General features: G+C 40.5%; 1 protein-coding gene across 1 annotated transcript; it reads left to right on the plus strand.

The window, feature by feature from the left end:
- ADRA1B (adrenoceptor alpha 1B) lies at positions 1-27,156 on the plus strand. The gene is made up of 2 exons (XM_090020504.1): positions 1-1,366; positions 25,224-27,156. The coding sequence occupies exons 1-2, from the start codon at positions 406-408 to the stop codon at positions 25,796-25,798; spliced, it is 1,536 nt and encodes a 511-aa protein (XP_089876630.1). The 5' UTR covers positions 1-405; the 3' UTR covers positions 25,799-27,156.
- The last annotated feature ends 769 nt before the right edge of the window (positions 27,157-27,925 follow it).

Raw genomic sequence — 27,925 nt, forward strand, 5'->3', positions numbered from 1 at the left:
AGACGCATGTCATAGCAGCTAGGCTGGGGCATCTTTCCAACAGAGCCACAAATGCACAAAGGAGGATAGTAACCTGGCTTTTGTTGCAGAGATCTCATGATCAAAACGGCTGCTCTGAGGCTCAGTCCAAGAGTCTGCTAAGTTCTGTTAAAATGAATTGATATGGAAAATTAACCAAATTTGTACAGCCTATTATTTCTGCCGGGCTTCAGAGGATTTCACGCTGTGTAAGCTCTGCATGCTGGTGACTTATAGTTTACTATGGAGATGAGTTCTCAAACTGAAACTGGACTTTGCCTTGCAGCAAGTTCTTGGGTGGAGAGATAACTTTCACCTAAGCTTAAGCACTTCTGCGTACTGAGCCAGGAATCCAATTACAACTGGCTATGGAGGAAGATTTTTAAGATGAATCCCTACCTTGATGACAAATACAATTCATCAATACCTGGATATTTGGAAGAGTCTGTGCTAAATAATGGGAGTCTCTCTTCAAACAACACAAACCAGACAGCAAGCAATCTGAATTTACCTGCTTTGGATATCACTAGGGCTATAACTGTGGGGCTTGTCCTAGGTGCCTTCATACTCTTTGCTATAGTAGGTAATATCTTGGTAATTCTCTCTGTAGCTTGCAATAGGCATTTAAGAATCCCTACAAATTATTTTATAGTTAATCTTGCAATAGCAGACTTGTTGCTGAGCTTTACTGTCCTCCCATTTTCTGCTACACTAGACATCCTTGGCTATTGGGCTTTCGGGAGGATATTTTGTGACATATGGGCAGCAGTTGATGTACTGTGCTGTACCGCTTCTATCTTAAGCCTATGCGCAATTTCTATTGATAGATATATAGGGGTGCGTTATTCCCTTCAATATCCAACTTTGGTAACTAGAAGAAAAGCAATTCTGGCCCTCCTAAGTGTCTGGGTCCTCTCCATGATAATCTCTATTGGACCCCTTCTGGGTTGGAAGGAACCAGCACCCAAGGATGATAAAGTGTGCTGCATCACTGAAGAACCTTTCTATGCCTTGTTTTCTTCCTTGGGATCCTTTTACATCCCTTTGATTGTCATCCTGGTGATGTACTGTAGAGTCTACATAGTAGCCAAAAGAACAACTAAAAACTTGGAAGCTGGAGTCATGAAAGAAATGTCTGATTCCAAGGAGCTGACTTTAAGGATTCACTACAAGAACATTCATGAGGACACACTAAATAGCACCAAGTCCAAGAGTCACAATCCCAGGAACTCCATAGCTTTCAAACTCTTTAAATTCTCTAGAGAAAAGAAGGCAGCCAAGACCTTGGGAATTGTAGTCGGCATGTTTATCTTGTGCTGGTTACCTTTCTTCATAGCTCTCCCACTAGGTAAGTTGGGGTTTGGGGGGGTGTCTTTTTTATTATAACAGCATCAGGCAAAAATCAGTTGAATACTAACTAAATATTAAGGGATGTGTTAGCTAGACAGACAGATAATCATAATTTCTCCCTGACTTTGTTCTTGCTGAACAATCATATAAAAACTTTCCAAATTGTGCAGCCTGCAAGAAATGGCTTAGATATATTCTGTGATGCCTCATGTATAAAACCTGCATCTAATTTTTCTTAAGAATTTTAAGTTCCATGTATATGTGTTCTTATTAAATAAGCTTTAGAGAGAGTTTTGTGTTGTGCTCTACAACAAAAGTTATATATTAAACCTGCAAGGAATTTTCATATTCAAATGTTATATGATGCTTTTTCTTACTGTCAGCTGTTAAGAACATGGTACAGAGTATTTTGTAACATTTTAATTAAAACTTTTGTATAGAAATGAAGCTGATACAGAAACTCTGGATCAGAACACCTCATAACTTTAAGGTGTTTAAAATTTATATCAGAAGCCACATGCTGTGACATAATTGCATTCCTGCCTTAGGGGGTCTGATCCAAAGCCCACTGAAGTTGTCAGAAATTGCCCCGTTGATTTCAATGGTGTTTGGATCAGGCGCTTTAAGAGATTGCACTGGGATCCTTTAGCATCTACTCCTTTCATTTTAAATAATTAAGACAATGCTTTCCCAAGCATCCTACCTAATCTTTATGCAAGGGTAATTTCTCTCTCTTTCTTAGACTGCTTTCTGTGCATCCTTTCACAGAACCTCATGAAGTGAACTTTGGTTCACAAAAAGCTTGTACTCTATATATGCTTTGTTTAGTTACTCGATAAAGGTGTGTATCAACCCTGCCTTTTGTCCCAAAAATCCACGTGAAGTTTTTCTCCTTTTCTCCTTAATGTTATGCAACATCTTGCATCATTGTCATAATACAGACTTGCTAAAACTTATTCTTTAGAGTGTCTGTTAAAAGTTAGCCAGTATGGGAGGTAATTGATTTGGTAAGCTAAATATGAACAGGGGTGCAAAACAGCTGGTTGCTGAATTTCATGTTTACTTAGTGTAGAAAAGTATTTCTAACCCAGAGATAAGCTAAAGAATTTGTTAAGAACTGTCAAAGAATTTTCACCCACAGTCCTCGGCTGCAAATCCTGTTTCTAAATTGCCTCAAAAATGCACAGACACATCATAATTTTACTGGAGTGAAATAAAAAGTTGCATTACTATCTGGGCTAGATTCTGTGCTGGCATAAATTTGGTAAGTCTGGGATCTAGCTCGTTGTCTCAAAAAATGAATTGTATGCATTAAAAAACATTCCTTGTATAATAATAATGTTAAGGATGAGACAAGCCCACAAGGGAAGGCAAATTCTGAGTTAAGTTTTCTTTGGCAATAGGAACTCAGTCCCTTTTGCCAAACATACTCCTTTATCAAAGAAAGTTCACAACACTAGACAAAATGACATGTCATCTGGGAAATACGTATTTTGCCAGTAGAAGTCTTTGGATAAATATAAAGGTACTTAGTATAGTGTAATGAATGATCCAGCTTAAGGTAGGGTTAATATCAGGAAGTAGTGTTCAGTGGTTCAAGACCCTCTGATCTGGTAAACTGGTTTGGCCCCACTGGGCTTAGAAAGCTAGAGACAATAATAGTGCAAAACCTACTGTCATACCCTGACAGACTTAAACCCAGCAGAGCTACATCCCTGCAGAAATCTATGTGGTCTTTGAAACCAATGCCTTCCCCAGCCAGTTTTCATCAACTAAAAATAATAGCTACAAAGAGCAGTGTAAATATGGAATCAATAACTTATTGGAAAAGATCCAGTTCTGAGATGTCACCACATTTCTGTCACACACACCTCTGCACACCTCCCAAAATACCAACAGATAGTTAATGAACCATCACATAACATACTTGAGCAAGAAATTTAGCTGCTCACCAAAACTTCAGTTTATTTCATAGATTTCATAGACATTAGGGCTGGAAGGGACCTCAGAAGATCATCGAGTCCAGCCCCCGGCCCAAAGGGCAGGAAGTCAGCTGGGGTCATAGGATCCCAAGCTTAGCTTTTCTCTCTGTCATGAGCCCCAGATGCTGTTAGAGGGGTGACTAAGTAAATTCTCAACAGGGAGCACTGTTGGAAGCAGAATTTGAAGAGGATGGTTTCAGTTTATAATTCTGAAAATTCTTCCACTCGTATCAGTTATGGTTGCTTTTGCCATCAATATTCATTCCTTTTCTTAGAGAGTACATTGGTACATCAGTACATTAGAATACGAATGTAGCCTCCTATGTCTGCAGTCTTCAGAAGAACGACTCCTCTATTTTTTCCAATTGTTTCTGATCATCAGAAACAAAAGCTATATCTGTACCTGATTATCTTACTTCTCTTAATTTGTTCAGTGATTCCACCATCCAGTATCTGTTACAATAAAGATTTGTATGGAGATTCATATTATAGGGTCACCATGGTATCAATGAATGAATTATATGAAAAAAAGGCAGGATGATTATAAAGAAGAACATATATTCCATAAATACTCAAAAGAGAGGAGAGAGAGAAAAAATATCACTTAATATAACTTTGTACAGTTTGCTTGTGGGGGGTATTCAATCATAGCTCTGTCGTGTTGTCTTGACTTGACAATATTAATTTTATCATAATATGTTAATAGTTGATATCTAACTTCCTTTGTAGCATTCTAATAGTTAGTTAACTGCAAGAATATGGATGTTGTAGCCTCCATGAATTACATATTTTTCATAAGACATTCTGTAAATGATAATGGTTATATACTTTGATGTCTCAAAATGCCAAACTTCCATCTTACCCGACTAAAGTTTTCACTGTGGCAGTATTCAATGCAATTTGTATTTTGCTTATTGCCAAATACTTGGAATGGAATGGGAAGCACATTTTCAAAATAATGTCTAGGAGTTCTGGAGTGGAAGTTCCCTAAGTTTTAGTGAAATAACAAGGCTTTGCTTTGAAAATCCATAAAACCCAGAGGTGGAAAGACCATGGCATCCAGGGCATGTCCTCATCAATGCAGAATTAATTACATAACATTTTCTTCTCTTGGTCCAATGTAGCTTTTTAAAGCAGCTCCCTCCACTTCCCTGAGTTTCTCTTGGTGTTCAGTCAGAATTTAGCTTATCATGCCCTGCAAGAGAGGCACTTTACTACTGTCAGGTTTACTACTGACTCTGGGACAGGCCTAAAAATTATTCTCCTTGTATTTAAATAAGAACTCTGCATCTCACAGAAGTTCCTCAGCTCCTGCTGCTTGTTTCCTAGCTGAAGTGCTAATCCTTTGATTGTTGCATTGCAATAAATTCCACCGCTACCTGTTGTGATCTACCAAACAAAGGATTACAGCATCATGTGGGGAATCCACAACAGGAACAAATGAACTCTTGAAAAATATTTTGTTGTAATAAGTATTTCTATAAGTCTTTGTATAAATGAACAAGAAAAGAAAAATAATATTTAGCACCTACCTTGCATATTCTAACCAAGAATCGCAAGGCACACACTCTGCAAACAGGACAATTTAGGCAGAGAGGCTGGGATTTGTTAAGATTGTACATCAGACATTATCAAGAAGAGAACCTTGATCTCGCAAATCCCAGACCTGGTTCTAACCACTGTAGATAATGCTTCCTGCAGCACTAAATATATGATGATGCAGCAAAACTGTTTCTGAACAGAATAATATGCAGTGATTTCTATTCAGCTATCAGCCACTGTTTCATGTAGAGGCATATTATATCCCTATTGCACATGTTTATAAACACTCATTGACTATATAAACAGAGATGCTGCTCTTCAAAATTATTTATGACATGGTATCATGAATTAAATAAAGGCATATATGCTGTTGGGGCAACTGGAGTGTGGTAATTTGATTTTAAAATGTAAACACCTTGGCCAGTTTAAAAGAAGCACCAGAAATATTTTAAACACCCACTGTTGAAAAATGTCAAATAAAAATAGACAACCTTTAGCTAGAGGCTAGAGCCTTGCAAAAAGAAAAAAGTGACCAATTGTAATTTATTCTGTGATTTAGATTATCTAATTTAAAAAAGGTAGAACCAACATTATGCCATTACCTGTATGAAAAAATGCTTCTAGGATGAAACAGCTATATATGGTACACCAGGACTACTAAGTTACAATTCAATATAATTGCTCTCAGTTAAGGTAGCAAGCTGGACAATCCCAGCCACAAAGTGTGTGTGTGCGTGTACATATATATATATAGCATTGAACAAAGAATATATATATATACACGCACACACACACAGAGTCTATAACATACAAGGCAAGGAACACATCACTGCTTGCAACACAAAACTTATTAACCCCTGCAGAACCAATCCAGCAATTCGACTTCAGTGGGTCGACACAGATGCAAGGGTTTCAGCAAATGCAGTTCTCATAGACTTGGCTCCAAGTGTATATAATAGTGATCACCTCTTCTTATTACAGTTTAACATGTCTTTTTATCAGGTTTTTGAAATGACAATAAAATATATAAAAATGTTATGGAATGTAGGTTCAGGTCTCATCTCTTCTAAGGAAATCACGTTTTATCACGAATTTTCAGTTCAGTTCCAGTCTTTTATACACACACACACACACATATATATATGTCCTCATTTCGTCAAAGATTTTAAGCCCTTTTCTTCTTATACCACCAGAACTCAGTTGACCATATGTTCCCTCTTCAAGCTGCCTATTCAAGGCTGATGCCCTCAAATTTCCAATTAAGTATTATTCAGAATTGGGCATATTAAAAAGGTATATATAGTGAGCTGGTAGTTGCAGCCCAGCTCTTTGGTACAATGGTCAATAACACAACTGGCAAGAAGAAATTGTTCTTTCTATTCTTTGTTCAATGCATGTCACGGATAACTGAAGGGAAGTTACTATACCAACCCAGTACTACTTGTCACATATAGAGCTCTCACTGTTCTCAAAATTATTTGTTCCAGTACATATCCTATGCACCACTTAAATAATCCCACATGAACCCTATTCTGAGTCTTCTACACAGGGCTGACTTGTATCCAAAGTGATTAGTTCCTAGCTTGCAGTGATTTACTTCTCAAAGCAAAGCCTTTTTACCAAAACCCCCTAACTGTGCTGACATTAGTGGGCTGCGTGCTTCTTTTATATACTTTTTATTTGGGAAGGCAAATACCAAAACACATAATCACATAGAAGTAAATAGACAAGAGAAGCACTCAGGCCAGGTAGAGACACTGTATTTTTACTGGTATAAGTAATCAGAAACCAGTCTATACTGGTAACAGAAGTTTGGCCTACACAACTGGTCTAAACCCTTAACAGAACTGGATTTTGGCACACACAGACTGGTTTTAAAATGGCAGTACCCTGCCCCCCTCAACTACCACTACCAAAAGGGTGAATGTGCGTTCTGTTTGTAAAAGGTTTGAATAAAGAAAATGGTTTAAAGCAACTATGTACCTAGAGATAAGTGTTGTAACTAATCACTGCATATTCTTAAAAGAGATTAGAAGGCAGAGACACTGGTTTCTGCACATGCAAATTGTACTCAGGAAAAAATGCTAATTGTACCCACATGGGTCAATAATATGGAAATTTTATTTTCTAGGGCAGGGTTTCAACAGAATTCGTATTGCTAGGAAGTCCCACGCTTTACTGAACCAGAAGTTTCAAAGAATATAGGGATTAGGCTACTGGGCAGCGATACAAAGTCTCACAGCTATCCAAAACATAAAAATAAAAAAGAGGAGATAATTGATTTTTCTAGTAGGAACATTTGCTGTCAGCACCCAGCACGGCAAAGGGCACATATTTATTCTGCAAGCACTTACAAACATGTGTGACTTTACTCATATCTCATTACAATCAGTAAGACTACTACTGTTAAGTTAAACACATGCACAGTTTCTAAATAACAAAGGCCAGTATAGATGGTATGGGATAGCTGTTGTTTTTAATGAAACCATTTGTATATATATCCTTTAAATGAAGTCAAGCAGAAGGGTAAAATAGTTTAATAGCTTCTGCCCAAAGAACCTAATCCAATCTACCTGGGACCTCTTATGCATATATTGACAACATTTTATAGAAGCAGACTATGAGCTGTCATGGCTCCCCTGCTTTACCTGTGGCAGGCTAGGGTGCTTGGTCTGTGTTGTATCGGGGTTGGGGGTAGTTTTATTTAGAGTTTAGATTATGGTTGTCTGGGGTAGTTTGGATAGAGATCATCCTGGTTCAGGCAGGGGGTTGGACTATGACTCTGTGACAAATGGCCACTGAAATAATTCCATCTATTTCAAGGGTTTTGTTGAGCCAAAAAAGCCTGTGCTTTGAATATTATGCAGTATTTCATTAAAAAACCATGGTCATCAATTCTTTAATATAAATCTATAATAGAAGCCAAGATAGCCTCTCTATAGCTCTGCTACTAGAGTTATTCTCTACTCAAGGTATCCAAGAAAGAATGTTTAGACCATAAATCAAGAGAAAGAAGTTAACAAAAACATTATTTATAAAGCAATCCCAGTATTTGAAAATGAACAAGTGTAATAAATGAAATGTCAGCAGGCTTAGATTAGCTTTTCTATACTCCCAAATCAGCTAATCCTTTGCAAAACAAGCACAGATTTTGACCATATTCTTTCTAGTTGGTGAGCTGCAAAATTCTGTAATTGTCCTAGCCAAAAAATAAGCTCTCATTCCTGTCCCCATTTAACTCAATGGCAAAACACCTAGGCTAGGGACAGAAATTACACATAAACTGGTGGTATAAGCGATCAGAAACCAGTTCAAATGTGTCACACAACAGAATTTCAGTGCAAATAAACTGCTTTCAAAATGACTGAAACTGTTTTAAGATAAACCTGGATGGATGTAGTATCAGACTTAACTGATATAGGTTAAATTGGTTTATTGACCTTCTGTCCCAGATCCCCTTAGATTCAAGTTAACTCACAATCCTCCATCATACCAAGATTCACTCCACCTCCCTTGCAAACCCCACCTTGCAGGGTGGGCAGGCTAGCTTTGGCCCAAGCTGAGCAGGGAGGTGTTCTCTAGCACCGCCTAGCGCTGGCCTGGGCCTCTGCAGGCATGTGGCTGCATTTCCAGAATCAAAGTGAATGTCTGTTCACTTGCTTATCAGTTCAATCTATGCATCTTAGACTAACCTGAGAAGATTGAATCGATTCAGCCTCAGGTTTTTTTGACTGTCTGTACTTAGCCCTAATGGTTTAATGGCAACAAAACTGATCCCCAAAAGCTTTATATTAAAAAAGAAAAACACCATGACTTTAAGTCTTAATAATGGCAAAGGAAGACATTTTAAATATAATGGGCCAGATTCCCAGCTAAGACAAATCACCACTGGATATGGTGGAGGTATGCTGGTTTGTCTGTTGAGATATGTCTTTGTTTTTAGGAATTTTACCATATGCTTTTCTAAAGAACTGTTTTGGCAGCTTGTAAATAAAAGGGAGAAATGAATTGGAAGAATTCCTGCTATTCAAAAAATGTCCTATGTTTTTGCTGATAATTACAAATCTTCTAGAAGGGCCACAAAGAATTCTAAAGGGATTATTTTTTTTGGAACAGGGGTCATCAACCTTTAGCTTATAAGCCTGATCCAGCCCATAGAACCACTGGAACTGGCCTGGAGCCAGGGGCTTTGGAAGAATTTAGTCGTGCAAGGTCTTTAGCTGTAGGTGCTGCTGCAGAGACAAGTGGCAGCCACGTCCTAGCACACATGCTCCTCTGACCTGGGGTGAGTCATTCCGGCCTGCAGCTGGAAAAGTTTGGCTACCCCTGTTTTAGAATAAAGGTTTCCTGTTTCTTTCTCTCTCCTGCACCAAAAGAGGATGGTCCCATTTATCCTTCCTAATGTCAAGCTTCAGTGCCAGTTTTAAAGCAGGCATCTTACTAGATAACATTCTTAAATTCAGATTTCATACTTAAATGCTATTTTCCATCACAGGATCTTTCATCAGAAGACCTACAGAGTATCAGGCATCAAAGAATGCCGGAATTGTGAGGCAAGGCCTGACTGCTGCTCCCTCTCCAACCAATAACAATCTTGTCATGTCAAGATGGTTACTGTAGAGTTACTGTAGAGACAATCCAAAAACTCAGGAAGTGAGTGACAAGACACAGCCCATCCAAGATATAGATACAGATACTCTCCCTTGCCTTCCTGAAGTAAAAGGCATTGATAGAAACCATTTCTAGCACCACTGAAAAATGAAGACAAGGTTCTACTCTAAGCAGGGTTAGACAATACTAGGGCTGGGTATCTAAACCATCAGTAAAGTTCAGTCAATTGTCCAGTCAAATATCAGTCAAAAATTGTAAAAATTGCCAATAGTTCCAAATAATATATGGAAGAAGCACAAATTTTCCATTAAGAGATATGTCAGAAAACAATAAAAGATTATATTTCTGTTATGAAAGCTCCAAAAAATATAGATTTTTTTGTAAAATGTCTATAATCTTTGACCAATCAAAAATATACAGTTAATTTACAGGCTTACCAACCCTAGACAATATAGTGTTAAAGGGTGGCTGTACATGAGCTAGGAGGCTGCTCTGACGTGCAGTAATTACAGAGCATTGAAGCAGACATATTTAATCAAGTCTGCTGGAGCATGCTAATTAGTGTGCTGCAGCTAGCCTGCAGGGTGGGCTGCCACTGCAGGCTGGGGCTGTGCTGGGCTGTTCCTGGTGTTGGGGGCAGGGCTGCACTCAGGTCAGGCCGAGTCAAGGGACAGTCGGAGCCCAGCAGCTCATCCAAGGGTGTGGGTGGGTGGCCTCTGCTGCTGCACACAATGCAGGGGAGCCAAGAGGGGGCATGTGGCCCCCTGATCTTTGCATAGGGCAAGGGCAGGCTGCAGCTGCAAGCTGGGCTCTGCCTGCTCCCTGCCTCCACACCTTGCTGCTGCTGCTTTGAAAGCAGTGCAATTTGGTGCCACATGCCTTGCTACCCGGCCTGCCCAGCGATGGGACACACATGGCACCACACCACGCTGCTTTCAAAGCAGTGGCAGCGAGGTGCAGAGGCAGGGAGCAGAGCCCAGCTCTCAGGTGCAGCCTGCCTTTGCCCCATGCAAATATCAGAGGGCCACATACCCCCTCCCTTGGCTCACTGGCACCGCTCCTCTGGAGGAGCTGCTGGGCTCTGAATATCCCATGACCTGGCCATGAATGGGGCCCCAACTGGGCCAGGTCATGAGGCAATCCCCACAGTACAGTAGGGAGTGGGGCAGGGGCTGGGGTAAATGATTCCCACCTGCTCCTACCCTACTCCCGCCTGCACTGTGGGGGTCTCAATCTATACCCCCCCCCAGCCCAGGCAGTCATAAAAAAAAAACAGATTTAAAAAAACTTACCTGCCTGCCTCTCCCCCCTTGCAGCAGTGGTCTGTGGCTGGGCTGCCCTGTGGCCGTACCTGCTGCCCTGCGTTTGTGGGGGCTGAGCCCCTTTAGCCCCCTCTTCCACCATCTGTGGTGGCCAACATGCAGCAGCAGTGCTACATGTTATTGACAGCCTCTCTGTGTGGCATGTGACAGATTAGGGACAGGACAGCTACAAATAGGGCGAGGAGCAGAAGGTAGAGCAACAGATTGGGCAGGAGAAGAGGATCAGAGTGACACTTGGGAAGGGCATAGAGCAGGTCTTAAAAACTTCTGGCACAAGATTTTACAACTTCCTTAGCTAAGTTGTTTCATTGTTTAAGCTATCCTTCTAGTTAGAAAGGTTTTCCTAGTAATTAACCTCAATCTTTCCATCAAATTAAGATGATTATTTCCTATCCTACACTCAGTGGTTATAGACAATCATTAATCATGGTACTCTTTGTAACAAGCTTCTACGTATAAGAAGACATCATATCTTCCCTCAATCTCCATTGGTCTATAGAAAACAAATCCAATTCTTTCAACCTGTCTTCATATAACATGTTGTCCAAAACTCTTATAATTCTCTCTACTGTCTTCTTTTTCTCTATTTTTATACAGCTTTCTTAGTCTGCAGTGCCCAAAATTGGACACAGTTCTTTAGATGAGACCTCCCCAGAATTGAATGAAATAAGCATCTCTCTTGTCTTACAACACTGCTTGAGATTTGCCTTTTGGAACAGCATCACATTTACCCATCTTCTGTTCATTGTACACAAGAACTTCCAAGCACTGGTCTGCAGTATTGCTCCTAGAAAGGTAGTCCCCATTTTGTATTTGTGCAACTGATTTTTCCTCCAACAAGCATTGTTTTGCATTTGTCTATTACATTTTACTTTGTTGATTATTAGACCATTTCTCCAGTTTATCAAGACCATTTTTAACTCTAATCTTGTTCTCCAAAGTGCTTGCTACCACTCCCAGCATGGTCATCCACAAATTTTATATTCTATTTCATCCTACAATGTTTGTATAACATTGTTTTTTCCTATTTTAAATAAGGTTAGAGGAATGTAAACAAACAATGACTGTTGGAAGCACAAAATCAGAAGCTTTAGGAATCCAATTAGCTTTAAAACCTTGGCATGCTGACTTGGCTAAGTACATTCTAACAAGGACAGCAGTAAACTAACACAAAAGTCCAATGTGGACTTCCTGCATTCAATAAATTTGGTGCTTACAATAGTTCTGGCATAGCCAGTGTACAGGATTATCACTTCTGTAACAAGAATCTCATTAACCACACACATGCAGCATCTGCACTTTCGCCCCTAAACAGCTGCCATATTGATTTAATTTCTTATTTCTACATTGATTAATACTTTTGCACAGGTAGGAAACTGACTTTCAAACCCCAGAAAGCCAAGTTCTGCTAAAAATGGCATTATGACAACAGTGTTATAAGCTATTAGCTAGCCCCCAGGATGAGAGCAGTATAAGTCAGTAAGTAGACAGTAAGTAGAGAAGATAAATGTAAAAGATACTAGGATTCTAGTCTGATATCAGATCTTATACTGCATCTCCTTGTAGATGTTGGCCTTCTCCTTCTTTAAGAGATGGCTGCCAAGGTATGCAAAGTATTCAACATTGCCCAGCTCCTGTCTGTCGGTGAGGATCTTTGCTGGGGGAGTTGATTGGCCCAGAGTAGGTTGGAGAAGCACCTTTGTTTTTCCAATGTTAAAGGGCAGTCCCAGGCACTGATATGCTTGAGAGAAGCATGGCACTGATGGCATCTAACATTCACACTCAGAACAAGTAGTATGTCAATCCTCAACTAGTCTTAGGTCTGTGACAGGCATATACCCACTTAGTGTTTTAAACTTCTGACACTTCATCATTCATTCAGCCAAAACTAAGCATAGCCTGCAGTTACTAAATATTATTGTTTAATTGTATTTAATTTAAAAAAAAATCAAAGTATGAAAAACTAACCAGTTAGACCTTTTCATATTGTATTTCATCTTACATAGTTCATTATCATCAGAGTGGCAATTGCCATGTGGCAAGCAATGGAAACAAATCCAGATGATCCCCCTCTTTTAGTACAAACAAATGTCCTATTTGTTCCTGGAAATGGAAAAAAATCAGACTCTTCTCTTATTTGATTCCAATGTGTGGAACCAAATGTAGATAAGTTTCTAGTCACTTTCTTTAAATTTAAAAAGGATTGCTCAGGAGAATCTAAAATTCTAAAATTCATCCACTGAAACACTACTATTTGGGCACAGAGCTGTTAAAATGGCAAATGATTGGCCTTGAATGCTGAGTCTCAAATATTTCTTGAGTGGGACACACCAGATACTTCTACTAGAAGAGTAGTTCTCAAACTTATTGGACTCAAGGCACCTCAATCCAAGACCCTTTGGACCTGAAGCACCCCTCCCTAACTTTTATCAGGTCAGTGGTACCCACTTTCAAAAGCTAATTTATGTATTACAGGGCTTACCTTCTTGCAGAGGGGCTGGGCAGCGGAGATGGGGAATTGTTCAGGGAGGGACAAGCATGAGTCTGCAGTTATCTGCTTAGCTTATTTGCTTACCTCCTCACACCTAGGGACATCCTTCAAAGGACCTAGCAGAACCCCAGTGTCCCCTGGCTCCCTGTTTGAGAACAATGGGTAATTAGCTTATGTGTTTAATATAATTTAAATGTGTAATTAAATTGGATGCTTGGTTAATGGAAAATCATAACACTGTGAAGTAGAAAGGATGATTACAAAAGTGAAAACAAGGAAGATGAGACAAATTCTATGAGATGGAGAAAGGAGAGATAAGAAATAAATGCTAAAATGGAAAGAGGAAAAAACAATAGTATAAAGTTGACAAAAATATAAGAAGAAAGAAAAATCATGGGATGGTGAAGAGAGTAATGAAAGGAAAAGACGAAAACTTGGATAATTAGAGATATAACAGTTTACCATTTCCTCTGATTGGTCAGAGGAAAATGAAAAATACATGGGCTTTTCCTGGAAACCTATATTCAGAGATCATCCATAGAGACAGCCCACATGCACATTATATCCAACTGTAACACTATTCAAATGTGTACATCAGCTGCCTGGCTCCCAGTCTCATCACAGTAGAAACAAAATATATTTCTTGCACCAAGGCCAGATGAAAGGAAATGTAACCCCCACAATCAGAGCCCAGTGACAGATCCCAAATGACTGACTGGGAGATGCTGGTCATTTATTCATAGTTATTTATGTCCATCTGTATGAATGGAAATGGAATAAGCTGGCAACTGTCTTAACAAAGCCAACTTAAAAAGCTTTTTCTTAGCATGCATCTTGTCCAGAGCCATGCCTGGAGATGGGGGGGGGGGACAGGGGGAAATCAGGGTGACTGCCCCAGGCCCACACTTTGTGGGGTCCCATGGACAGTGCCATACAGGCCCCGGTGGCTGCTGCAGCAGCACACCACTAGCTCCTTGCTCTGGCCGCTTGCTACCCCCGCCACACAGGCCCCACACAGCTTGATATGGCCTGGGCCCTACACAACCCTAAGTCAGCTCTGATCTTATCTTACATTTCATCTGAGCAATTCAAACTATTGCCATCCACCCAGAACCTAAGCACCTTTCATGTAAAATCTATAATAGTTCCTCATGGGTTTCATGAATTCTCTGGCTCCTCTTCCCCCTGCCCCCTCCCCATTTTTTTGGCGGGGGGTTATTCCTTCTTAAGGTAGGGCTTTTTATTTAGTTTGGCTGGTCTCATATTTTATGCTTAGTTTATTTCTTGCAAAAATGAGAACAAGAACCACAAACATACCAATTAGACCTAAAGGATCACAACTATTACAGATTCTTTGTACTTAGATAAAGCATCTTAGGGTTGCTGTCTTTCTGATGGATCGAAGTAGAAGATATCAAAACCATATAAGCTGCTGTGAATTGATCTAATACCTGGAGCAGACATGTCACTCAAAGACATTCTCCTAATAGAAATGTACTGGTTAAATTTACAACAGACACACAAAAAATTTTAACTGTTTCCCTGGAATGATCACTGACTTTGAAAATACCCCCAAATTATTAATTTAATGTGGCATACATAGCAACAGGAGTAATGTTATACACCTAGCATTTCCTAAAATAGCCCAAGCTATCAATGAGTCTGAACAGCAATGACTGTGCACCAGCAGCTTTAAAGCTGACCAGTATTGTTGTTCTATCTGCAAAGAGATTTGGACATTTTTAAAGTGGGTTGCTTTTATTTTAGATTAAAGGAAAGTAAAAAAGAACAAAATTAAAACAATATGGAAGAGCACAGTATGTGCGCCTCCTTTGTAGAGGTCTGCATGTGATAAACTTCCTCAAGTAAAGATAAGATGAAGTGGCCAATCTAAAGAATCTGTCCACTGTATACTTTGATACTTTAAAGCTAGAACCAGAGCCCACTGACGTCAGTGCAAGGCTTTCTCAAGACATACAAGGACTCCCATATATTCTATAGACTCTGGATTTGGTTTCTGTAGTAGTCTTCAATGCAAAAGTGTTTCAAAGTGCTCAGATTCAGGAGTTTAGAGTGATGCAACTGGCCACAAACTTTGTGCAAACTTTCCAAATTTTGGAGGCTGTTTTTCTCCCAAAGTTTTAGTCTACATCTAAATGCCAAAGAATTTATTGTGTGCCCTGAATTATTTTGTGTGCTTTATAGGGAAAAAACACCTATAAGATAATAAAACAAGGAAAAAAGACAAAGAGGTATATTTTGGATGTCATAGCTAGTCCTGCAGTCCTTACTCAGGCAAAATCCTACTTATACTAATAAAATCATTGATGTGTATTAATGGGAAGACCGGAGCCATTATGAGAAGCTGAGCTTGCTTCTGTAGAAGTTGTTGAGCATAACAAAGAAGTAATTTAGGGCTTGCTCTTATGAGGTTTTCAGTACTTTGCAGCATTCCCAGGATCAGGCCCAGACTAGGTAGTAATTGCTCTAGTACAAGTAAGATGTTAATTTCCATGACCCCATGATACACTTGGCTTATATGCTACAAAATACGTAATGATGAGCTAAAACAGTAAATTGTTTCCCATAATCGTCTCTAATAGCATTGGGGAGACTTATATAGGTTTAATGTACTAAAGATTTCATTAACACTGCTTTAAACACTAATCACACCCTGGATTAAATTATCTTGCACTAGACAAAATACTTTTTAATTCCTTATTATGTTAGTCACGGTCGCTCGATCTAGCTGCAAACCAAATAGGTCTGTCATGTCTGGTATACACAGTTGAGTAGATTCATATTCAAAAGACCATCAAGCCTGATCGGGCTGACTGGATTTCTGGAATATTTCATGCTCTGAACTTCTACTAAAACTGAGATTTGCAAAAACGGTAAAGCAACACAAAGGTGTCAAAACTGCAGAAGAGGTAAACAGCTGGCAATGCTCTATTTAGTGAATAACAACGCAAATCATTGACACACACACACACACACACACAAGAAAAAGCATGCTTTCCCTGCCTGGGAAGTTATTGAGCATGAAGCACCAGGAAACAGATAGTTTAGAGTGAGGGAGTCGTTCTGAGTTCCCCCATCGCAAATAAATCACAGACAAGATAATTACAGTCAACATTTTTCAGCTATTTGGGAAGACAATCTAAATCCACACACAGAAACATTTAATCTGTTTATCAGACTGCAATGGGAAAATAGCTGGAGATTGGAACAGGAAATATTCATTTGATGTTCAGGGACTGTACTTGGTAGGATTCGTTTTATTATTTTATCAAGGTACCAAACTACTCACTATTGCTTTCTTCTGGCAGGTTAATTGTGAGTTAAAGCATTTGCACATAATTGTGGTTAGTTCCAAGAAGAGGGAGAGGAAAAGGGGTGATCTTAAAAATCTACAGGTTAACCAAAATATTTTTCATATCTTTATTGTAGGCTGAGTGGCAACAGAGTGATATACAATAGTGGATAAACTTGTGCCCAGATCATAGCTTTAAGTATGTTGTATGCAGTCAGAACTAACCTTAGGGGTGGGTGGCATAGGCAACTGGCCAGGGTGCCCTGGCCAGGGGACCTCTGGTTGCATAGTGCAGCTCTGCAAGCAGAGGCATTGGCAAGGTGGCAGGTGCACTTCTGGTAGCTAAGGGAGATGATTGTTAACACCTATAAATAAAGAACAATGGGTCATTAATGGGCCATTAACTCCCTTAGATGTCTGAATAGTAATACATACCAGAACTGCACCACAGCAGGGGGTCAGACTTGATGATCTGCTCAGGTCCCTTCTGACCCCACCAACTATGAAACTATGAAACCACCCGGAGGAGGGAGGCAGCTATTTGGGGTCAACAGTGGCCACAGGAGTGGGGCCAATGCAGGGACACTTCATTTTCACCAGCCATGACCCATGCAAGCATGTGCAAGTGTGTGCAAGGGTGTTCAAGCATGTGCAAGCATGTGCCAGGGTATGTACGCAAAGGTGTGCAAGTGAGTGCAAGCATGTGCAAGGGTATGCTAGGACTCTCATTTTAATTTTTAATTTGGAGGGAGACAAAATGTTACAAATACCTAGAAAGAGGATATCTGGGGTGCAGAAAAGAAAACAAAAAGCTCACTTAATTACTGAAGTGAAAAAAGACGCAGACATGATGAAAAAAGACTTGAAAACAGTTAAAGGCAACCCATGCAGTACTAACGAGACAGTCACATCAGATGAAAAATGCATAGATGATCCACAACTCAACTTCAAAAATCATCACAAGAAAAACGAAGAGACCCAAATGAAATGTAAAGTCTTAATTCAGACCAGAATAATGATGATGCCACTAGCGATAGAGATTAAATGATTCCCATTATACATGTTAGCAATGCCATTTCTTGCTTTATGGCCCAATCTAATGCCCAAAATTCAAGATCTGCTAGAGATCAATGGTCTACATAGATTTTTTTTTTCTGGAAGAGCAGAATCACCATTTTTCTATGATGGTTTTATACAGAAATCTGGAAAATGGTAAAGTTCTGAAGCGGCACCAGCTGCTTTCCTCAGAGTTCACTGACAAGGTTTTCTGTTTCTGCTGCAAGCTCTTCAACTTGAATCCAAAATCATCCCTAGCATTTGAGGGGTTGAATGACTGGAAGGACATCTCTCAGATTCTCTTGCAGTGTGAAAAGTCAACTAGTCATTTAAATTCCAGCTGAACATGGGTCAAAGCAAAGTAAAGGGTAAAACAGGATAATTGTGTAACTTTGATGTTGATCTAGTGATTAAACCAGCCCCACGCATTCGTCGTAAAAAACGTCAATTCAGCTTCGAATGTGAAGATGAAATATTTAGCAATCCAAAAGCCAGCTTCAAATTTGAGTTTTTCAACCAGCTTATAGACACAGTGAGAGTATCCATGGAAGAGCAACTTGAGCAAATAAATCAACATGTCAACCTTTGGAACTTTCTATATAACATGACATGACACCCTGACAAAGAATCTTTGAAGAAACACTGTAAGGACCTTCATTGTGTATTGACATATAAAGACAGCTCTGACATTAACATCATCAACCTGTACAAAGAACGTGGCTATCTCCGAAGTCTACTTCCAATGGACTGTAGTGCACCTCAGGAAGTTCTACAATTTATTTACAACAATGAACTCCATAACAGCCTCCCAGACACATGGATAGCGCTCAAAATCCTGTTAATCATGCCTGTGTGGGTGGCGAGAAGCAAGTGGAGCTTCTTGAAGTGCTCATAAAAATATATTTACAATCAAGCCATGGGAGATAACTGGCCATCTTTGGTGGCCACTAGCCATCCTATCTGTCGAGAATGCTGTGGCTCAAAATATAGACCTGTTACAGGCAATATTAGAGTTTGCAGAAACAAACACATGCCGAGTTATCTTCTGAGTCTTGGAATCTTGGTGAACAAAGCTTTTTATTTACCATGATTTATTAGTTTACTGTTTGATTTAAAGGTTGACATTTGCGACAGCTACAATCTTATGTTTATGACATTTATTATTTAGATAAAATTGAATTGTATTTAATTTTGTGGCATTTCCTCTTTTGCATTTTCTTAGTAAATTATAAAAAATATTTGCGATTACAGCTTTATTTCTGAAATTGGGGGAGGGGCGTTGAGGGAAGGGGGGGCCAGGACAAAATTCAAGTTTGCCCAGAGCACCATTTTCCCTAAGGCCAGCTGTGCAGAGTGGTATCTATCAAGCTAATCTTCCTAATAACAAAAAAACAGACTCTACTTTCTCTCTTTGAAGAAAATTGCTTTTATTAGGGATTCTGTATATCAAAGAGGCATAGAAATGTGCAACCTTAGAAACTTTTAAAAAAGCCCTGATTGGAACAAAAGATACACAGAGCGGTGGTTCTCAACTAGGTGCTGGGCACCTTGGGGTGTCACAAAATCCTTTGCAGAGAGCTACTGATGTGTGAAGAAATAACACAGGTGTAAGGATATAAGCAGATAAGCTTAGGCTCAGGCTTGTCCCTGCCTGGCCATTCCCCAACCCCTCTGCAAAGAGGTAAGCACTGTAATAAATAAATTAGGTTTTAGAAATGGACTCAATTCAGAAAAGTTATGGAGGGTGCCTTGAATCTAATGAAGGGTGTTGTGAGTCTAAATAGGTTGAGAACCACTGGCACGGAGAAATAATTGCATAATAGATTCCAGGTTTGTTTCAACAACTAGTCCTCAGCCTAAATAAAGGGTAGGTTAAATGAAAAACAGATTATCAGTGGGCCTGCAATATTGCAACTGTAAAACTTGCTAGGTTGCAATAAATTAAGTCATAAAATATTTCCAGTGAAATAAAATGTCTTGATGATGGAAACCGTGTTAGGCAGTTAGTCAGGGGGCAGAAAGAAGTTTCACCATAAAAGAAAGTCTGACTACGAAGTGATCAGTTTCTGTTAATTTCAGGAAATAACCTCAACTCTGCTTTGTGGAATTCAGACCTATGTCACATACTGTTGTAAGCCTTATGGATTGCATAATGTGATATAAGACACTGGCTTTAGGGCCCACTCCACGTTACGGGTATTGTGCATTCAACTGAAACCAGCTACCCATGAACGCCATGTGCCCCCGGAGGTTTGGGGGGGCATGGCAAACACCTGTAGATGGCAGTGGTGTTGGCGGTGGGGACATGGCGGCTGTGAGTGGGGAGCTCCCACAGGCAGCTGCAGCAGTGTCGGCGGTGGGGGGCGGGCAGAGTGGGGAGCTCTCTCAGGCAGCCGCAGTGGTGTCAGCAGTGGGAAGGGTGTAGCAAGCACTGACGGGTGTTCAGCAACCACCTGCAGACACCGTTGGCAGCACTGGTGCAAGCCAGTGGTGACTGGGGACTGCTCACAGATGCTGCCAGCGGTGTTGGCAGCAAGGGCGGGGGGGTTGCGAGTGACGACCATCCGCAGTTGCCACTGGCAGCATCGACAACGCTTTTCGTAGGGGGTGCACTGCCAAGCTCAGGGGGTGCATGTGCCCCCACATGCAACCCCTACGCATCACCAATGCAGCTACATGTGCAAAGTACCTATCACATAATAAAAAGGTCCAACGAACTATAAAATTAGACCTCAAAAATATGTACTAACTTTATAGCTGGTTGCTATCTAGCTTAATTTAAATATATAGCAGAGTCTCTCCCCTGTAGCTGGGAGCACTGTCAGCTGAGGGGACTCTCAGCCTGGCAGCACCTGGTCGCCGCAGACTCTGTGTCTCAGCAGCATCTCATGTGTGCCAGGACTCAGTGTTACACAGCTGCAGATGCTGCTCCTGGCAGCACCCCACAGTGCTGGGATCCATGGCAACACCCTGCTGCTGCCAGGACCCATCATCTGCAGCTGTGGGACTCTTGGTCCTGGCAGCTGTGATTTCCTAGCTACACGGATGCATGGTATGCCTCTGCAACTGGGAGAGCACAGTAGCTGTGATCTGTGATCTCCCAGTCCTAGGGGTGTCCACAAACCTCCAAGGCTGGGAGAGCACAGCTGAAGTGATGTCCCAGCCCTGGAGGTGCTCCTTGGCTGGGAGTTCTCAGCAGCTGCGTCTCCCAGCTACAGGGATTCATGGGATGCCAGCATGGCTGGGAGCTCCTCAGCTGAGAGAGTTCCTAGACACAGGAGCTTGCTTCTTGCTGATGGAGGGGGAGCCTGGGATTGGGCTCCCCCTGCACCGGCAATAAGGCATGGTGAGGTCTGGTGCACAATCTTACAATCATACCTCCTGCCATGCATGTATGGCGTGGCGGGAGGCAGAATTGTGTGGATCACGCATTAAGTCCCACTGCACCTTTACCTGCGCGTGTCGAGAACCCCTAGGAAACATAACTAGTGTTCTGTTCCTGATTCTGTTGCTGACCTGCTGTGCATCCTTGAACAAGTCACTTCACTTCTCTGTGATTCTCCGCTGGGAAAAAGTGGATGATGATACACTTTGAGATGACCAACAGAGGAAAGAGAGCAAAGAGATTATGCTTCTTCATTAATTCTCCTTCGGTGTAATAACTTCTCTCTTTGCTGATTATCCCAACATCTAATATGTTCTTAAAACTAGGAGGTAATACTGCAGCAAACACAAGTGAAATTCAGTAGCATTTAAAATTCATATATATGAGGCTTGAGTTGCTGAGGGAATAATTCATAATCTTAATAAAAACAAGCACAAAGTTCCATAATTCAGTAACTCAAAGGAGGTTCCCTTGTTGAATGAACCACCACTTCATCCTCAGAAAGCCAGAGAAATATGTATCAGCGTAGCTGCATAAATTATTTTTAAGTCCAAACCCCAGCTTTCCAAATGGATGTTTTGGGATCTTCACTATCAAGCGTCCACTTGTGGGTAGGCTGGTAGTTGTTTTGGAGCTTTTTTAACTAATTGATCAAGACTCGGTGACATTCAAGAATCAGGACTGAACATATGGTAGCTCCTTGAGTCTGGGATGTTGTGAAGTAATGCCATGCTCTTTTGCAAAGTTGCCCTTTTACATAAGAGAAATGGAGTGCTGGAAATTTTCAGCTGTGAACATTTGAAAACTACATCGTTCTAAAAGAAAGAGACAGACATAAACCTATTACCTTTCTTTCTTAATTATATACAATGTACATTTCTGGGGGCTGCTTACAAAGATTACTCATTTTTTTAGGTTTCTATTTGTCAAGTGTATTTGACCTTCATGCAGCAGCATACATTCGTACGCAAGGCAACATCCAAAAACACATCCCATTTACCTTTCCCTTGTACGTTAGCTGTTCATTTCTTCTGTGGAATTTACCATGCTTTATTCATCCATAGGCAGGTCCAGAACAATCTTTCAACAGACTTCCATCCTTAATTCTTTTTTATTATTATTACTGAAAAGGATGCTGTCAAATGCATTATGTCCAAACTGTGCCATGCCCAAAAGCATTAAAATCCAATGGAGAAATATACTCTAGATTCTGGACTTTTACAACATGACAAATAGCTAATCTCTTTGCAGAACTGGAAAAGAATAGCCAATATTTATACAGAGCCTACAAGAAAAATATAGTATGTACTTTTCACCCCTTTCATTGGTATTACAAATTATTGTAGGTTCATCTGTATTATGAATGAATTGTAGAAAACAAAAGGGATTTATGAGTATGAGCTCCAATACAATTCTTCCATTTAATCAGCTTTTCTATTTGCACTTGCTCATTCAAATCACAAGGCATTTTTCTCCAAATCCAAAAGAAAATATTTCTAATTATTACTTTAAAAATTAATCCTTAAAGAGTTTGCAACTGGGCATGTGGGAGGACTTGGAGCATATTGTTCATACTGGCTCATATTATAAGTTTGGATCAACTTCCACTAAAATTTATAAGAAGTTGACACCCTTTTAATAGTTTATTCCCTAGAAGCACATGAATGTTTGTTGAATCTTTCATTAAAAAGTACTTAACTCTAAGCAGGCAGAGTTTAAGTGTTTGCAGTACTTTGATGTGTCTGCTGGAAAACTATCAGACATATTTCACAGCTTTCCCAGTATTAGACTCTGTTGCACTCCTCTCTTTCTGCAGTACCAAATCAGGCCAAGACTCAGGAGCTTTATCAGGTGGAATGAATCTGTGGACACCTGCAGATGACTAGGGGTAGCAAAGTTGTTATAGACTATCAGCGCACCTACACAAGACGCTATGGTGCAGTGGTTACTGCACATTTATTTAGTATTTGTATAAGCAAGCACTAAATAAATGCTCAGTAACCAGAGTTGCTGCACAGTAGCACCAGCGAATATCTTTTAAGTGATGCTACTGCCCAATAGTCTAATACTACTTTGCAGTAGCATATTAGTTCTGTTAGTGCTGTGATGCACTACAGTTCTGTGCAGTAATATTCGGCTACTGTCCAGTCAGCATCTTGTGCAGATGTTCCCTGTTTTGTAAAGCCTATACGATCCCTAGTACTGCCCAGTGGTTGAAATTCAGCTCAGGGCAAAAGGTACAAACAAAATGCTGTGTACATTTTAAACTTTGCTTACATTCACAAGGCTAGATTGTCACTTTACTTCTAGACAACAGAAGTATATAACATGTTACTGCATCTTCCAGTTAGCAGTCTTGGAAAGGAACTATGGCTACCTGCAGACATGCAGGATGCCTGCTCCAACAAGCTGTAATTACAGTGCATCACAGCAGACTTGATTAATAGGAGTGCGCTAATTAGCATGCTCTAGCAGCCTCAGCGTCTCGTGTATTCGGCATCCCTGCACTTCAAAATGAGCACGGGAGTGCTTTAGCTACAGTTCATCAAACAAGCTGTAGTTAAAGTGCTCCTGCCATCATTTCAAAGAGTGAGGATGCTGAATACACAAGATGCTGTGAGCTCCTGAAAGCCACTCTAATTAAAGTGCCCTCTTTCACCCCTGGAGCACATGTAAAGATGCCGTATGATTCCAGAGATGTGCTTTCTTTTCTGGCTTTCCATTGCTCCAAGGAGAGCAAGGAAGTAACTTTCAGTTGGCCAATAATAGCACATTGTTCCCTCTTCTGTACCAGGCTGACCATGCTATCTGGTACACCAAGGAGGACAGGATGAAGCATGAAGTGTTACATATGCTTACCTCCCTTTGTCCTTTGTAATTAGCTTCAGGTCTTCAGTGCTGTTATGGAAAAGCAACAGTTATGTTTATCAACCTGTTAGAGCTCTTTTCCTAACTTTATAACATGGATCTGAGTCCACTCACCAAGGTTTTGTGTGATTGTGTGGCCCAGGCCACAGTCTCTACATTGCTGTGATACATGGGAAATATGCCTAGGCTAGAATCAACTTTTGCCCCAATAAGGCATTCCGATAGCTTTTATTGACTCAGCAGCTTTCATTGCTGAAACCACTTCAGCATGCATGGCCACTGTTCTCAGAGACTTAACACTCAAGTTAATATACTTTCTTCCATTTTTTTAAAATATCCTACAGTTTAATTCTAGTTCCTGAAATGAAGCTCCCACACTGAAGCTCCCTTCTTTGGTTGCCCCAGCTAGAAATGTCAGTTGGGTCCATGTTACTGTAACTAGAGACTTTAGACATTCTTTCAGAATGCTCAGTGTTGCTAAATTAAGCTGCTACATTTCATTTTTTACAGCTAAAAGGACATTACATTTTTTTCTACTATAAATTCCCCGTGTAAGCAGCTGCTGTATTTGTTGCAGAGAAATTATGTGATTATAAATGGAGAGGAAAGTTTTCATGAACTGTTGAGAGCTACTGGTCTGTATGGTTGGTAGTCGATTTTAGGCTTAAGCAGATTTTGTGTGTCTTGCTAATGGTGGCCCTAATAACCTATACAAAATGGACGTTTTCTGGGCAGAATAAGATCTCCATCTTAGAGGCTGCCAGAGAAAGTATGTGGAAATGCCAAATTCTGATGGCACACGAATATCATCCTCTCTCATGAGAAGTGCAAGAGCAACTTTTTAGTATAGAAAGGTCTTTCTCAACTAAAAATGACCTACGAAAGCACTTCCCAATAGGGATAATCTCTTTGTTATATACATATACAGCTCCTAGTTCAGTTGAACTCTGATTGGAGGCCAACAGCACTACACTAAAATTTTAATAACAAAATCGAGTTTGTTCTCTTGTTTCCTTTTAATGGATTTAAAAAAACCCTAGTCTTTTATTCCTTAAAAAAGTTAATTATAGAGCCCTCCTCCCCCCTTAGAAATATTAAGAATACCCACTTTAGACTCTCTTGATTTGCTGGAGGATTTAACTGTAGCAGCAAGCAATATGTATCTTTAGCAAACATATCCTGGAAGGAACCTCCAAGAATGTCATTAATTAATTTTCCTCTATTTTATTAAAACCAGGCAGGAACAGTTATCTCAGATATTGTCTCTTCTTGTTTCTCCCCCCAGGGTCTATGTTTTCTGTACTCAAGCCTCCTGAAACGCTCTTCAAGGTAATATTTTGGCTTGGCTACTTCAACAGCTGCTTGAATCCAATTATTTACCCCTGCTCAAGCAAGGAGTTCAAGAGGGCTTTCATACGAATCCTGAAGTGCCAGTGTCACCAGCGGAAGCGGCTAGGCTGGTGGACCTACAACTACAGGACCTGGAACCGAGGCTCCTTTGAACACTCTCGCAAGGACTCACTGGAAGATGGTGGGAGCTTCCTAAGTGGAAGTCAGAGGACGTTATCCTCAGCCACTCCAAGCCCACACTACCTGAGCAAAGTCACCTGCCCGCACACAGAAATGTGCACATTTCAGGAGTGGAAGAGCTCCAGTGCTTTCCTGAACCCCCTCGAGGAAGGCAGCAGGCAAAAGGACTCATGTCATCTCTTCACCTTCAAGCTCCTAACAGAGCATAATGGACACATCGCTGCTGGCAGCCAGGCCTCCAGCAATGGGGACTGTGAGACCATTTGTGACACACTGAACGGCAAAGCTGACTGCAGAACAAGCGTGACTGTTGGGATGAGCAAATTCTAAAGTTGTCTGGATACAGAAGAGCATGGACTCTGCACTTGTCTTCATTCATTAACTTGTTTAGTGTTTGGTCCGGTTTCAGAAATGAACCTACACTCAATCTAGACATGGTGGAGGCAGTGCTTCCAGACTAGCAAGTTCAGGGAGAAAACCAGTAACAGGCAGCCCAGTGTCAAGCAAAGTGCAGTCACTGTAGGGGCTGTTTGTGTTTTAAGCTCATGGCCAGAGATGCTGTAGAAATATATGCATAAAACAGGGGAGAGACCCCATAAAGGCTGAGGATTAAAATGTTGCAGAGCAGTCAAACGTGTATGTATATAGACAGCATGTGTAAATATAGAGTGTGTGTGTATTAGCAATGTGTTTGGATATATTTGAGTGTCACAAAGAAAGTGGACAACTTTGTTGTGTGGTTATTTGTACTTATCCAGAGTACCAGCTCCCTCTGTTTTTGCCTGTAAAAGTTTTAATTGTTGTGCACTTCGCTGAACATTAGCACTTTAGAAATTGAAAACAATGTCAAACATTAAAGTAATTTCCCCTACCTCTAACATTTTTGCTGATTGATATACAACAGGGGTGGGCAATGTTTTTGGGCAGTGTGCCAAAAACACCCACAACCTCAACTTGAAGATGTTAGCATGCCAGGGGTAGACAGCTGGGGAGCCATGAGGGCCCAATCCTTGTTGTGGCAATGCAGCCCCAGCCCTTTCCCCACTGTCCACCCTGAGGCATGCATGCTAAGCAAAATGCCTTCTCATGCTCTGGCACCGGTGCCAGGGGTTGCCTACCCCGATATACAATCAAAATTCCAGCTTGTCAGTTTTCCCATTTTGATGCATACACTCTTTCTCCTTCCATCTACCCCAACACTGAAACAATGTATGCCACTGGAGGCCCTGATATCCTTTCAGCCAGCTCTGTGGATTGACTCATATAGCCAATCTGCCCCCTGTTCTTTTTTGAAAGCTTGGAAATGGCAGCAGAGTTCATTGTCCTCTGAGTGCACAAGAGACCAAAGGGTCTGATCTGCAAAGTGACACTCATACATTGTTCCAAGTCTCTCATAAACATCATTGTGGACATAGCACAAAAGAGCGCTGACTGCTGGAGCCCAAATATCTAGCCTGGGAACAAAAATGCTGGGTGTTAATAAAATGTGTTTGGTTCTTCTGGCACCATTTGGTGGGGATACTGCACTCTTAGTGACTTTTGCTTTGTTACTGAAATCAGAACCAGGTAAAGATGCATTTATATGCGAGTTCCTCTGTCTTTTGCATTTTTCAGCTCAATAACACATAATTGTAACTTAGGGAAACTCTGTGGACATCTAGTATATTTTAAGCCATGTTTGGCAGTTGTTTTCATCTTTTCCAATTATGTGTGAATCATGAAGCTAATGACTGTGAATTTTTACATAAAGTGGTACAAACCATGACAATTGCTATTTACTCCTTCCTCCAACTGAGGCTTCCCTTATTAGGAATTTTAGCGACATGTTTGTGAAGACTGAAACAGAGACTGAACCATAAACAGATGTGCTGAAAACATTTACAGCTGTTTTAACAATGCTGACTCCCATGAGAAAGTCACTTCCCTTTGTTTCATTTCATGTATATTCTCTCATTAAGATGATTGGCATGGATGTGACCGGTGGTCAGGCCAAATGTCCTCAAAGTTAATGACCAATAACAGGCAAGTTCTGTATCAAGGTCACCATATGCATATATTACAATGATGAGAACCATATAAGTACATTGATAGATTTAATGTATTATATTTTGGGCTTAATTCTAATCCCATAGAAGTTATGGCAAATCTCTAACTTAAATGGCCCAATTCTGCTCCCATGTGGTTGCAATTTCCTCCTGAAAGGACACTGTTCATAAGAAAATATTGAAAGGATTTAAAAAACTAATTTGCTTCCTACTTTTTGTTCTTCTTCACTGTTTACATTTTATTTAGCTTGGACAATTTTCCTTCTAGTTGCAATGAACTAGCATGGTGCTATTTTCCTTTGATTTCCAAGAGTGGAGAAAGCTACATACACACATACATAGGCTTTCATTTTCATTTTTGGAAGGAGTCAGGGAGGGAATATCATCAAACATTTAAGGGGTTTTGTAAGGC

Source organism: Crocodylus siamensis, chromosome 10, assembly GCF_052110815.1.
Source record: "Crocodylus siamensis isolate JL-2025a chromosome 10, ASM5211081v1, whole genome shotgun sequence".
NCBI classification, from domain to species: domain Eukaryota; kingdom Metazoa; phylum Chordata; order Crocodylia; family Crocodylidae; genus Crocodylus; species Crocodylus siamensis.